This window comes from Sander lucioperca, chromosome 12 (genome assembly GCF_008315115.2).
Source record: "Sander lucioperca isolate FBNREF2018 chromosome 12, SLUC_FBN_1.2, whole genome shotgun sequence".
Classification (NCBI taxonomy): domain Eukaryota; kingdom Metazoa; phylum Chordata; class Actinopteri; order Perciformes; family Percidae; genus Sander; species Sander lucioperca.
Window position 1 is genome coordinate 4,369,936 of NC_050184.1, and position 15,361 is coordinate 4,385,296.

General features: G+C 42.3%; 1 protein-coding gene across 3 annotated transcripts; it reads left to right on the top strand.

Annotated features, from left to right (window-relative positions):
- The first annotated feature begins 557 nt into the window (after positions 1-557).
- On the top strand, positions 558-15,159 carry LOC116059357 (vasopressin V2 receptor-like). Of its 3 annotated transcripts, none has more exons than XM_031312383.2 (7): positions 1,077-1,190; positions 8,721-8,995; positions 9,948-10,193; positions 11,445-11,591; positions 13,180-13,465; positions 14,017-14,235; positions 14,897-15,159. In XM_031312383.2, exons 2-7 carry the CDS (start codon positions 8,726-8,728, stop codon positions 15,079-15,081), a joined length of 1,353 nt encoding a protein of 450 aa, XP_031168243.1. In that variant the 5' UTR covers positions 1,077-1,190; positions 8,721-8,725; the 3' UTR covers positions 15,082-15,159. The 3 variants fall into 3 exon arrangements, with proteins under 3 accessions (XP_035864102.1, XP_031168243.1, XP_031168261.1); XM_031312401.2 differs by having other exon boundaries at positions 14,053-14,235; positions 14,897-15,132; XM_036008209.1 differs by lacking the exon at positions 8,721-8,995 and having other exon boundaries at positions 558-1,190; positions 14,897-15,132.
- The last annotated feature ends 202 nt before the right edge of the window (positions 15,160-15,361 follow it).

Consider the following 15,361-nt stretch of genomic DNA (forward strand, 5'->3'; position numbering starts at 1 on the left):
TGCCTGGTTGTAGCGCTATCCTATTGCGTGCAGAGGGAATTTGAAAGACAACCGTTTATCCCGCCCCTCGGATTGAGCCCTGCCAATGGTGAGTTCCCAGACCCAACATCTTGATGTGGTCTGGCTTGTCAGGCTACTTGATCAAGGCACTGGCTCAGATCTGGAGTTTGTCCCCGGGCGCTGTAAGGGCTGATTGGTTAAAGTGAAGAATGAATTTCGCTACATGGATGTGTAATGTGATTTCTTTCATGGGATGACAATAACAAAAATGTATCCAAGACTTGTTGTCATTTCATCTTTTTCATGATATCGTTAAATATTTGCAGTAGTTAGAGCCCACTGATAACTACGTTTCATAATATCAAAATACGAAAAGAAACAGCTTGAGCAGCCCCATGTGCGACTGTGTGTTCATGTTTCTGTGTGTATGTTTAAGGTCTCTCAGCGGGCCCCTCGATAATTAGAGGCTTCCCCCGATGAGGGAGCAATTGAGGGGAGGCAAACAGATTAAAGCAGAAAGAGAGGTGGAATGCAGGAGACGGAGAGTGAGAGAGAGAGAGATGGAGGAAAAACAGGGAGCAGGGGTGAGAAAGAAAAGGACAACTCTCCTCCTGTTGCTGCCTTCTCATTTCTCTCTCAAAACATCCCTTCTGTCACAACATCTGACGCTGTCTCTGCTCCCTCTCTACCGCCCGCCGATGCCAAAACACACGTACACATATCAGTTTAATGAGTGCGTATGAGAGGTCTTTGATCATTCTGGGACGCTAATAACAGGAATCTAATTTGATCTGCTGGTGCACGGTCTTCGTGTGCACTCCTTGTCCTGCACTTAATGGGGATCAAAGTCGGGCCAACAGCAACATGGTTCATATCTAAACAATCAGAAGGAAATGACATTAATTCACCGCTGCAGCCCGGACATCAAAACAACCCGCTCGCTCTCCGCTCGAGTACCCCATCTTTATTTTACCCCTGCTTTTCATAAAACCAAGAAAAGGGGAGGGATGTGTTAAAAGAGGAGGGGGGGGGAGACAGGAGGAGAAGGGGAGATGGGAGTCAGCAGCGGGAGTTGGCTGAGTAATAAGCAAGAGGGGAACCCAGCATGGATGCGGCTAGTTTGTGCAACAGCAGATCAGGTTATCCTGGAGCCTACAGATGCTTCACGGGACGCTGAGGGCGAGGACGAGGTGAGTGAGACGTCTACACTCGCTTGTGCTTCCTCCTCTCTCTGTTTTTCTGCTTGAAATAGGGAAATTAAAATCGGTATGATATGTTGCTTTTAATGAGGCTGTGGAGGTTACAGGTGGATGTTTACTTTTTGTGTTTAGAGTGTTTCAGTTGACGGGAGATCATTTCTGACCGGAATAATGTAGATAAGAACGATTTTAAAAAAAATACGTGGAGAGGATTGATTTGAGCTAATCTAATTGGATTGACAGAGCCAAAAGATGTCAACAAAGCAGAGAGTCAAGGGAAACCACCATCAGCTAAAGTACAGTAGATCCTCTGTTTCGCAGCTGCATACACACTAAAAACTCCTGGGTTATTTCTTCAACCCAGTTTCTGGGTTATTTGTGTTGGGTTAAAATTATGGGTTATTTTTTTCAGAAAGTAACCATTTTCTGGGTTATAGGGCTAATATTTTGACCCAATTCCTGAGTTGTTTGGGTTTCTGGGTTATTTTTCAAAGAGTAACCCATGTTCTGGGTTATAGGGCTCTCTCTCTCTCTCTCTCTCTCTCTCTCTCTCTCTCTCTCTCTCTCTCTCTCTCTCTCTCTCTCTCTCTCTCTCTCTCTCTCTCTCTCTCTCTCTCTCCTCTCTCTCCTCTCTCCTCTCTCTCTCTCTCTCCTCTCTCTCTCTCCTCTCCTCTCTCTCTCTCTCTCTCTCTCTCTCTCTCTCTCTCTCTCTCTCTCTCTCTCTCTCTCTCTCTCTCTCTCTCTCTCTCTCTCTCTCTCTCTCTCTCTCTCATTTTTTGTTGGAGGGGTGTATTTTATGGAGTTATTATACTATCATGTCAACATAGTTTATAATATGAACAATCACACTTGTGTGTTGTGTACATTATGATAAAACAGTATCACCAGTATTTGTAGGCGAAATAAAGTGACACACCCTCTAAACATGGATATATTAACTAAGAAATAAGTTATTACATTACATATATTACATCCTTGCCCCTATAACATACACATCAGTCTGCCAGAAATTCAGAAGAAGAGGAAGAAGAAACACCTCCTTCTCTCTCTACCCTACATAGAAGAAGAACGCTTCTGGAATAGAGCTCAACAGTCCCGCCCCTCCTCTGAGAGACCTTGGGTTCCGGAAGCAAATTTCCCATTCATTTCTCCCATGGACGTCTGGAAAAATCCGTATATAAAGAGTTTTAGACCATGCCTTAGGCTAACCAGATGATACGTGACTTATAAGCATACAACGTATCATTTCGATTAAAAAAACAGAAAATCAAAAAAAAGTCAAAGGTACAAGAATGTGTACATATCGTCATTTCAGAGCGAAGGAACTACTCATCCCATAAACCACCGCGCACCACTGAATAAAGGAAGCTACGTTAGTTTAGCTAACAGCTAATTCGGCTAACCGCTAGCTGAGACAGCATGTAATAACTTTAAAAGACCCTCAAATAAAAGTTGAAAATAACCATTAGAATATATAACGGCTGTTACGTCAGCTGTAGCCTGCTTTCCCTGTGTTAAGTTTGAGTTAACATTATTTTAGACTGAATCAAACTGTCAGCTAGCGGTTAGCCGAATTAGCTGTTAGCTAAACTAACGTTAGCTTCCCGGCAGAGGCACTCCCTCAGAGCACACTGCTTGGAGCAGTTGACGTGTGCTTCAAGGCATTTTATGTTCTTGATATCAATTACCCCAAGCAGTGTGCTCCCGCATGGGAGTTTCTGCAGCAAGTTGTGTATCAGATTGAGGGATCTGAATCAAAACCAGTCAAATTTCATAAGACTGCCTTGCTTAATTTCAGAACTGTTTAATTGTGTTAAGCTGCAGAAATGACACAACCAATGTTTGAAGACTTTAAGCCTTAAGTCAAGTCCAGTTATTGAATGTTGTCGAATGTTTGAGAGAGAACGTTTGAGTTGTTTATTTTTCTATTTTTTCTTTCTAGTGTGACCTAAAATAAATAGGAAAATAAATAGGTCCAAGAGTGTGTTTTTTATAGAAATTTTAATTTAATTTAATGCAATAGAAATGTAAAAGTGCTTAAAGTGTGTAATGTAATGTAAAACAAAGTTTTATTTTCTGAAATAAGGCATACTAGCATAGTAACCCAAGTTAGGTTATTTTTGACCCAACTCCTGGGTTAAAAAGGGACCAATTAATTTCTGGGTTATTTCAACCCAGAAAATAGGGTTGTTCTTTTGACCCAGAAGTTGGGTTATATTAACTACACTGTTGGGTTATTTTAACCCAACATCTGGGTCAAGTATTTAACCCAGAAGTTGGGTCAAAAAGAATAACCCAATTTTCTGGGTTGAAATAACCCAGAAATTAGATGGTCCCTTTTTAACCCAGGAGTTGGGTCTAGTGTTTTTAAAGTGTATCCTCCGGCTGCACGGACAGCTATGAAAGTAATACGTTTACCACATTCACACTGAAATATATTCTTCCTCAAGGTGCCATGAAAAACAAAAGTTTTTTTTAAAGGCAATATAGAGAAAATAAAACAGATGATTTCACCTTTACAGTTTTTTTTTTAAATAATAGGAATAAAAGAGGGTTTACAGGTGTGTAGAAGGAGTTTGCGCTTCGACAGTAGAATTCTCAATGGAGTGGTAGACCCACAATCCAATGAGCTTGTTCCAAAAAAAGTTTTTAAAAAAGGTAGCACATTTCACATTTAAAGATTTAAAATAATTTAAAATACTCACAATTCTCTTGTCTCAACCAAATGAACAAGTGCAATGTGAGGGTTTAGAGATGATTTACTGCAGCAACTCAACTCTTAACTTACTGTATGTAATGTAATGTAATGGTTTCCAGTCTTGTGTTTAGAGGCAGAATGGTCAGTGTAACGCTTATCAGTTCAAATTTCTAAGCACAAACAGACATTTGGAAAAAGAGAAAAATGGGTTCCAATATCCAATTTTTCCATTTTTTTTCCACCTTGACAAATTAAAAAATTGGATCTTTAACCTGTTTTTCCAATTTTCTGTTTTTATTCAGAGGATCAGAAATTTAGAAAATTACAAAATTGCGTCTGGGCTCCAATTATTCAATACTGCAATGGTATTCTCTCGCTCTACGCAGGTCATTAACTGCATATGGACCAACAAAAACTAAAAACTGATAGACTTTGGGGTCAGAGGTGCTTGCAACTGATGGTTTCGAGTGGGGGGGGCGGGGCGTAGCTAGGCGGAACGAGGGAGAGAATACCATTGCAGTATTGAATAATTGGAGCTCAGATGCAATTTTGTAATTTTCTAAATTTCTGATCCTGAATACAGAAAATTGGAAAAACAGGTTAAAGATCCAATTTTTTGATTTGTCAAGGTGCAAAAAATGAAAAATTGGATATTGGAACCCATTTTTCTGTTTTTCCAAATGTCCGTTTGTGCTTAGAAAATTGAACTGATAAGCGTTACATTGACCCAGAATCCCTGTCAAAAGCTATTTTTCAAGATAAGACTAATGGATCAAAGAACTGCCGAGGGCACTGGAAAGCTTGTTTTGTGTTAATATGGATGGATGATACGGTCAGCAGCTTTCTTTTGTTTCTGATTTTCCTGTTGACAGTTGTGGAAGAAGTACTCAGATTTTTTTACTTTTTTACTCTAGTGAAATACCTGCATTTAAGTTAAAGTGCACAAGTGTTATCAGCAAAATGAACATAAAGTATCAAAAGTAAAAGGACTCAGTGACATGTCCCTGTGACTAATATATTATTATATATAACATTATTACATTACTAATACTGGTGCGTCAATTTGTAAGCAGCATTTTACTGTTGGAGCTGCTGGAGGTGGAGCTAGTTTGCATATGCAGTTACGTGGAGTCCTGAGGTTCCCAACATTGGGGTCAACATCGGAGAGGTGATAAGAAAAAAATAATTTCTGCACTACAAATTTATGTTAAAATGTAGGACCTTTCTTCAATCTTTGCTTTTGTTTTTGAAAATATTGGATACTTTGACCTCTTTAAGTCTCAAACCAGTGGTGTAGTCTACGTGATATGCAGGTATACGCCGTAACACCCACTGGGAAAGGTCAAGGGTTTTCATAAACCCACTGAAAAAAGCACGACGAGAACGTTACGTAACGATTGTTTTGTGACAGAACGGTCACACTTTCGTTCGGTAAACTGTGCTTAATCGTGTCTCCCCCATCTGTAGCACTGTCTTTGATAATTGCACAACCAGGCCAGATTGTTTCAGATATCTCATGAGTCCTTTAGCAGCTAGCTATGGTCTCTCCTATACCCGGCGCGTTGTCGGCCAGTGCGTCGGCATGCAGACCGTGGCAAAGGACAGTAGGCTATTAATTAGGTGATCGAGACAAGAAAGTCTCCTATATGGTTCCAGGGCTTTGATTATGTTGCTGCCTTGATGTTACCCACACTATTCGGCTGAGGGAGCAGCTACGGTCGAGTTTTTTTTCCTCCTTTTCTTCATTCGGATCCACTTGTGACCCATTCCATTCTGAATAAACAAACAACGCTTACATGCTTTGTCCTTGTTGCGTTATTCATTAAGATCATTCTAAACATATTTCTGTAGTTCAAACAACTCGGAATTGTAGTTGAAAACGTTAGTTATAACGGCCCACATTTAAAAAAAATTGTCGGGTTTAAATCGGGCTCGGGCTCATAATTACAGTTAATGTGTCGGGCCGGGCTCGGACACAACGTGCACGGGCTCGGGTAGGATCGGGCTGGATTTTTTTGGGCCCGATCTAAGCTTTACCCTGAAGCTACTGCCGCTTCAAGGGACACTGCAGAGCACGTTAACGTTACAGAAACTACAGAAAATGAGCCAGATGAGGCTGATGCTATACTGTACGTGGTAACGTTACAAAAAACGTATGGGGTGTCGCTCTGGCGTTATTATGGAACCCACGCAACTTCTTCTATTGGCCAGGCGTCTATGCTTACGCAAGGTAACGTAACCCGATTTGTTCAGGTCCTATCCCCTGACCAATCGGCTATCCTAACCTTAACCACTCGAGGTCAATGCCTAACCCCAACCAATCGGGCTACTTCGTAAGGCGGGACTTGCCTAGAAGTTACGTGGGATCCATAATAACCATAGGCAGTATATAAACTGGACCAACAGATCCCGTTGCTCTGGACGGAGAGCAGTGAAGGATATTAGAAGCACTTTTCCGGTGAGCGCTGAGCGTTACTGAGCAGCCTCCAACTGAGAGAGACGACGTAAATGTGACGTGAGCAACGTGTCTGAAAGTTGGAAGTCTTCTGGTAGCTGTGCCAAGTGAAATCTCAATCATTCCCAATTTTGCAGAGACGGAGAGCGTAGGTATATGTAAGAAATAACATGGACACAGGCTAATTATTGCTAACCAAAATGCTAGTTAACATTAGTAATTAAACTTAAACAGCTAATGTAAGTCAAAACTGCCTGCAAGCTTCTCCTGTACTATATGGTAATTCCTCTACTATGCGACAGTAAGTCGCCTTTTATACATTGTCGTGTTTCTTTAGAAATAAACAATGGACAAATAAAGTCTTTAAACGCTTCAGATGTAAAGTTATTCGCTCGTTATTCAAGCCAAAAAAAATGCCAGAATAGTCAAACCCAGCTCTTCTGCTGCAGCTCTCCCCTCTCTGTCCTCAACCCCTCGCTTCATACAGTCACCTGTACAAGTACTAGTCTTTCATTTTGGTCATCCCCCTCGTGACTGTGATCCACAATCCATTATATAGCGGCAATTCTATGAGAAATACATCCTGTTTTCTTTGTAAAGCCCTTTGACATGACTCAAGGCTCTAGCTCGCTACAGAAACATGAACTTGAATTAGCTGTAGACGTGAGTGTTTGGCTACGGTTAGAAGGCTAAACTAGAAGCAACATTTTCTCTCCATCTCTAAAACACGTTTTTGGGGTTCGTCTGCAGTGTCGGCAGTTGTTGCCAATGCTGGAATAGCAACTTTTTTCTGCAGGATTTTCCTTCATTGAATCAGGCTTTCACCATGTGAAGAGACATGCATGCACATCTGCATTTGTAGAACAGCCAATAGGAACGATCTCTCTCTCTGAAATGACCTGTGATTGGCCAAAGTCTCACGTCACGGGCTAGATTTTCTAAAGCCTGAAAACAGAGCCAAGAGGAGCAGCAGAAGTCTAGTTTTCTCTCAGAGCACTTAAATTACAATATGCTAAAAGGTTATTAGGTTGGTTTTTTCTGCCCAATGACGCCACAAACAAATGTACATACCACAGCTTTAAATGGAAATACTCTAGTAAGGTACAAGTACCACCAAATGTAACTTAAGTAGAGCACTTGTACCCAAATGTACTTGCTCGTCAGTTTTTGATAAACCCCTAACTGCCATGAGTGTGTAATGCTGATCGCTGGAGATTGGTCAAACAAATGTGACCTTATTAGAGCCTGCACATTTGCACTCAGTAAATAGTCCCACATGAGGGGCCCTCTCCGCATGCCTCCGAATATGTGTGTCTCTGTGTGTGCTCAACTGTAAAAGTGTGTGAAGGCGCTGCTGTAAACATTGTTTCACGTCTCATTGTTTTACAATTAAAGTGCTCACTGGAGCTTGACCGTACACATTCACCCCTATTAATTTCAGCTGTGTGTGTGTTGGTGGGAGGTTTACAGGCAGCAGAGGTCAGATAAAATATACGTGGCACCAACTTTGACCACAAACATACAGCTATAGACACATCCAGTCGCTGGTCATTATAAACAAACTGTGAACTGAATAACGCTCATGCCTGTTTCATAATCACTGCCGTCACAATACACCCTGTGATCATTTCTGGCAATACGTCCGAGGACTGCAGAGAAAAGAGGGGAACTGCTAATTGGCATTCACTAATTGGGTGAAGAATCATGCAATACGTTCACAGGCAGTGGTGGAAAGTGCATTTACATTTAAGTACTGTACTTAGGTCCGATTTCGAGGTACTTGAGTATTTCCATTTTATGCAACGTTATGTCGGTGTGAGTGGAGGGGTATTTAGTTGGTTGCAACCCCGCACGCTAACTAAATCCCACACACTGCTCCCTTACATCTCATTTGCTGGATATTGGATTTCTTGGCAAACAGGTTCCAGTAGATCAGGGTCAACAGACCTCTTGTACTAAAATGTCTGCAGAAGCAACTTGAAGGGCACTCAGAGTGCCCACACCTTTGCTATCTTGCAATGTTAACAAAAGGGAAAAATGATTTGTGTAACTGCCCCGTGATTCGGATACGCTTCAAAATTGAATGGGTTTTCGCCTGACCCATGCTCCACCCTTCCAGCAAGTTTCATGAAAATCGGCCCAGTAGCTTTCCATAATCCTGTTGACGGACAAACAATCCAACAAACCAAAAAAATAGCTAAAAACATGTTACTGTAATAGTGACATGTCTCTATTGGATAGATTACCATGGAATTTGGTAGGAGTTCATGTCCTTCTTATTATAGTGTATTTTTTTATACATTTATTTATTCATAAATATATTTTATATTGGTGGTGTGTTAGTCCTGTTTCTCTGCTTCTCTCCCAGCCAACATGTCAGTCTCCGTGGTAACAGACTCATACCCAACCATTGGCTGGTCAGTGGTCTCTGTGACCCCGGCGGGTACCAACGTCACAGACTGGGAGCGTGACGCCGTCCTGGCGGTGGCCGAGGTGGTGGTGCTGGCCATCATCTTGGTGATGGCGCTGCTCGGCAACGGGCTGGTGCTTGTGGTGTTGCTAAGGCGGAGAGGACACCACAACCCGCTGCACCAGTTCATGCTCAACCTCTGTCTGGCCGACCTGGTGGTGGCGCTGTTCCAGGTAACATGAATTGTCAGCATTTTGGTCTCCACAAAGATGTCCGACCCACACAGAGAACTAACTTGCTAACTTGAATGGGGATTCAGTTATATAATTGTGAGGCTCTTCTAGACTTTCCGCATGTGGATCAAATTCTGATTCAACAGTGAAGCAAGTCATTTTGCAGTGGTTGTCACTCTGGAAAAAAATGTATTTACTGTTATACAGATGTCTCTTTCGCCATGTAAGTCTATAGGAAAAACTCCTTTTGGACCAGAGGGCATCACGTGAAGGGCCGGAAGTTGGGATTCCACTACTTGGCCTCTATGTCAAATTGGCTTCAAACCCCGGTGCACACGAGCCTGGTGGGCTCCCAGTATTGGGACCCCAACAAATATAGACCCAATCGCAATGTTGGTTTACAATAACTTCTGGGTAGAAAACTCCTGCGTCCCGTACATACACTTTAACGGTGCTGAACAAACAGGGACGAGGAACAACTGGATATATTTTCATCTCATTCATCTAAAATGCATGTTTGATGCTTTTTATATGTCAACACTGTCACTAACGTTAGCTTGGAGAGCTAATTTACCTGTTGGGCCACAGACTAAAGGACACCACCCAAACTGCTGTTCTTAACAGTAAATTTGGTTTATCGAAGACGCTAGCAAAGCAACAAAGGACAGAAAATAAGCACAGCAAAAACGTGTTTAACTATATATACTGTATCTTTAAACGCTACAGTTATGCCTGAAAATGACAACAGAAATATACAAGTTTGCCGATTTCTCATATCTCCGCAATTCAACTCAACGGTCAGTTCTACCCGGAAGTAATTTTTGTGTTAGCGCGACATCATGATGATTTTTCTATAAAAACACAAGACCACGGGTGCACACACTCACACGCTGGGTGCACCCCCTCCCTGCATCTCACTCCACCCTTCCTCCCCCTCTTCTTCCTCTCTGAGGTGTTGCCCCAGCTGGTGTGGGATGCTAAAGGCCGCTTTCCTGGCCCGGACTTCCTGTGTCGCCTGGTGAAATACCTGCAGGTCCTCGGGATGTTCGCCTCCTCCTACATGATCGTAGCCATGACGATGGACCGGCACTACGCCATCTGCTGCCCCCTGCAGGCGCACCGCAGCGGCGCCACCCAACGCTGGAACAGCTTCATACTGCTGGCATGGGGGCTGTCACTGCTGCTCAGCCTGCCACAGGTCAGTCATATACACAAGAAAGGAATACGACTTAGATCAGACTTAGAAAAAGGAACACCAGAATTTATAAATAACTAGATTTAGTTTACTCAAAGTCTGCTCGAAAACAGAAGGAAGAAGAAAAAGAAAACTTTGGGTTTTGTACGAACAAAATCCACCTACCAGCACCTTTTAAACTCACAAATTAACACGCTATATCTCAGGTATATTAAAAGGTCCAGTGTGTAACGTGTTTAGTTGTTCATTATCAAAATCTGTGTTGCCCGTTCACAAACTTGTCCTTTTTCATGAATATTTACCACCACCATCAATTCCAAGTATTCCTTTTGGCTTGAAATGTCACATTTGCGTTCGCATGAACTGGAGTAGACGCTCCATATTCATGCGCCATCTTGAAATACATTAGCCGGTAAGGGACATACAGGACATACTGCTCCGCCTTTCGCGTTTTCGCTGTCACATGATGAACTCACAGGTGCTGCTAATGCTGCTAATGGGTATCGTAGCTTCCCGGCCCCGGCAAGTTTGAAGAAAAGAACGTGGAGGACCACACGTATTCAAAATCCAAATTTCAGGAACAGGAGTCTTCTTCTTTGCCCAGAAAAAGAAAAAGGATATTGAAAAGAGCAAGAGACCGGCTTTTTGAAGCATGAATGCTACCGTAGCTGTGATACGTACTTTGAACTGCGTGACGCGAGAGAGTTGATTGCGATATATGATCTCAACGCTAGATGGGAGAAATTCCTACACATTGGACCTTTAATCCGTAGAAAAAAATGTGTTGAGAAACAATTTTCCGTTTTAATGATGAGATTTGTACCAGACTATTTCTTGGCTTGGAGCCGCCCGTTGCAAGGCCACCAGCAGAGGCTCTAGGCAGCGCTTATCCAAGAACTAGTCGGGTACATAACCCCCCATAAAACATTGGATTGTCGACTTTGTACCTAGTTTTTTTTTTTTTTGTACAGATTAATGATAAAGTTATATGTGAGATATAACATGTTAATTAGCTTACTTTAGAGGTGCTGGTAGGTTTATATTGTTTGTTTAATTTGTAAAAAAAAAAAAAAACGTTTCCCACTAGGAAGTCACTGCTACTGGCCAAGAAATGACCCCACACAAACCCACATATAAAACCACAATTTGTCGTTTCTAATCTTCTTTTTAAAATACAAATCAAACAAACAAGACATAACGTGTCAATTAGATGGTCTTCTACAAACGGCAGCCTCAACCTCTTTACTCCTCCAGGTTTTCATCTTCTCCCGTTCAGAAGTGGCTCCAGGTGTCTATGAGTGTTGGGGCAACTTTGCTGAGTCGTGGGGCCTCAAAGCCTACGTGACCTGGATGACCCTGGCTGTCTTCATCCTCCCTGCCCTCGTCATCACTGTCTGCCAGGTAGAGAGGGACGGCCCAGACCGGAATAGAATTGATTTTACAGTGGTAGAAGAAGTATTCAGATCCTTTACATAAGTAAAAGTACTAATACAACACTGTAAAAATACTCTTGTTACAAGTAAAAGTCCTGCATTGAAAATGTTTCTACATATTGGGCAGTAAGATAAGCCATTTAGACTCTCTCTCTCTCTCTCTCTCTCTCTCTCTCTCTCTCTCTCTCTCTCTCTCTCTCTCTCTCTCTCTCTCTCTCTCTCTCTCTCTCTCACACACCAGTTGTGGAAGAAGTATTCAGATCCTTTACTTAAGTAAAAGTACTAATACCACACTGTAAAAAATACTGTTGTTACAAGTAAAAGTCCTGCGTTGAAAATGTTATTTGGTGGCCGGGTTGCTCAGTGGGTAGAGCAGGCGCACATATACTTCGAGGCTTATGCCTCGACGCAGAGGGTTGAAGTCCTACCTGTGACTCTCTCTCTCTCCCCTTTCTCACCTAGCTGTCCTATCCATTAAAGGCAGAAAAGCCCAAAAATAATCTTTAAAAAAAAAAAGAAAAAATGTTACTTGGTAAAAGCATGTAAGTATCATCAGGAAAATGTACTTAAAGTATTAAAAGTAAAAGTACTCAATGCAGAAAAAAGCCTCACATTTTCTAAACTGGAAAGAATCCAAACAGTTCTGTGTTTAATGGTCTCGATGGTGTTTTAAGCCCTCAATGTCGACTTCAAGGCAGGTAACCCTAACCATCGCCATTGCCTTGTCCATTATATTACATTATGCAAATTTGCCAGATTGGTTAGCGGATCTGTAGTTCGAATGAACTGGACAATGTAACGTAATGGACAATTCCACTTCCAACCTGTAGGGGGACCGAAGCTGGAAAAGTTCTCTAGTTTTGCTTTAATGTTTACATTAAGAACTGACCCCCCCAAAAGTTAGTTTAAAGTACTTTTTTAATTAACAGGACTAACATGACAGTCATTGACAAACTACTCGTTACGTGATGCCCTTACAGTATACATCCATGGTGAAAAGGCATATATTAAAAGATCGATTTCGTGATTTTTATTAACCGATATTAGATCACTTAAAGCACACGTGTCAAACTCAAGGCCTGTGGGCCAAATCCGGCCCCCTGCAAATTTTGATCCGGCCCCCATATATATTCCCCATATATATTTTGGTTCACAATAAATTTTGGCCCGCCTAGTTTTTGTCACTTTTTACAAAGTTTTTGCTGCTTTTTCCAGCATTTCTGTCATTTTATTTGACATTTTTTACGCTTTTTGGCATTTTCTTCAACATTTTTGTCAACCAAATTATCAGTGAGAAGACTATAGGAGCCATGCAATAATACAGTCAAAGATATTTGACTTTTTCGATGACATACAAGCAATAAACTCTACATGTCTGGCCCTTGATGTGATTCTAATTTTCCAGTGTGGCCCTTAGTGAAACTGAGTTTGATGTCACTGAAAGAAATCTGAGAAATGATTATTTTAACCAAGCCCTAATTCTGACAACAGCTAGCGCGGCATGTGGTGGTTTTTAATTCACCACAGACATCACTGGACGTGTCATCTTCCCACAGGTGCGAATCTTCATGGAGATCCACAACAGTCTGCACGTGAAGTCAGAGCGCCGCCTGTCCCCCGCCTCCCTCTCTCCATCCAGACGGGACAGCCAGAGAGCGGGGGGAGGAGGCGGCAGAGGGAGGTCCGGTCTCTCCCTGTACGTTTCACCACTCATGTTCAAAAACCCTGGCAGCGACACCAGCTTTGACCCTGGATCCATCTCTCAGCACCTGCCCATGGGTCCACTCGGGGCCAACAGCATCATGTCACATTGTGATCCTCACACATACGCTGTTCACCCAGGTGAGACCCATACAGACTGCTGTCACTCTGGATTAGGGGTTGGGAACCGAAACCCGGTTCCAAATTAGAACCGATTCCAAAATGCCAAGAACCGGGGATTCTTAGAGCAGACGTAGTAGTAGTAAATGAAATGCAGATTTTTTACTTTTTCTGGGAACTGGCTGATTGTATACGGCCCGACGTATGTTGGACCCTGTGTCATTTTGGCGGGTTACAGTTACAGTATAGGGAATGTTGAATCATATTATTTGATAACAGCAACAAAATCAAATCAAACTATGTATGAAATTAATTTGACAGGTTCCATAAACTGTATGAAGTAAATTGTAAATATGAATATAAATGAATATGAATTGTCTAAATGTTTTTCACCCCGCCCCTCAAAGAATAGGAATCAAGAATCATGAAGGAACGTGATCCATAAACAGAAATGGAATCAAATCCAAACTATACCCTACTCTACTGTAGATGTTTATTTTATTCTATTCTACTGTGGCAGATGTTTTCCCCATTTCTGTTCATGCATCCTCATCCTGTGGGTTTTCTGTTAGTTGAGTTGAAGCCTGATGTGCTGCCTGGCCCTGTAGCGCCCTCTGCTGTCTGCTGCCGTTTGCCCAAAGCCCCCCCGGCGCGTGGTGGAGATGTATCAGCGGCCATGTCAAAGACAGTGAGGATGACGCTGGTCATAGTGCTCGTCTACTCGCTCTGCTGGGCCCCGTTTTTCAGCGTCCAGCTGTGGGCCGCCTGGAACCCCGACCCATCTCAGAACGGTGCGCGCACACACGCACACGCACACATACACACACACACACACACACACACACACACACACACACACACCTGAAGTTGTGAAAATGTGTTTTTATACTCTACATCCCTCAGAGTCTTGGCAATCTAGTTTATTCTCTACAAGCTTCCCTATCATTTATTCCTTGACTGTTAAGTTACCACTTTACCTACCAAACAGTATTTACAAGGTTTTCATAACAGTAACATTTAATTTTTATAACATGTATTATCTACACTCTAAAATATTTAAATTTAGAGTCTACATTGAAGCTATAGTGCATAGTTTCTTTCGTTTTCTTTTGTTGTCATTCTAAGTAGTGACAACAACACTGTCGGCGTGTCCACATGATACAAGCCTTCCCTGATGATGTAATTTTTGTACTTTAAGTACATTTTCCTAATAATAACTGTACTTTTAAGAAATACATTTCAATGCAGGACTTTTATTTGTAATGGAGTTTTTTTTACAGTGTGGTATTAGTACTTTTAAGTACAAAGTGAAGAGTCAGAATACTTCCTCTACCACTGAATTTGATAAAAATTCAACACTGTGTGTGTGTGTGTGTGTGTGTGTGTGTGTGTGTGTGTGTGTGTGTGTGTGTGTGTGTGTGTGTGTGTGTGTGTGTGTGTGTGTGTGTGTAGGTGCAGTGTTCACCCTGCTGATGCTGCTGGCCAGTCTGAACTCGTGCACCAACCCGTGGATCTACTCGGCCTTCTCCAGCAGCGTCTCCCCGGAGCTCCGCCTGCTGCTGCTCTGTCGCACCGCCTCACAGCGCCGGGGCTCGTTACCGAACGACTCCACCACCACACACAACTCCAACTGTTGAACAATACACACAGCCAACACAGTCAAGTGCAAAATCCTGTAATGATGGGACACGTGAATAAAAAGTCTGTATATTGTACTATCTATAGTATGCTACAAAACTAGGGCGCTTACTTTTCCACATTGTTGTTTAAAGAATAGTTTTTGACATTTTAGGAAATACACTCAACGTTACTCACTTTTTAGCGGAGAGTTGCTTTTTTCACCACCGAGGGAGTATGCAGCGCCCAGGTCCTCGGTAGTCTCGCATTGCCAGACAGCGATGTGGAGTAACGTTAACG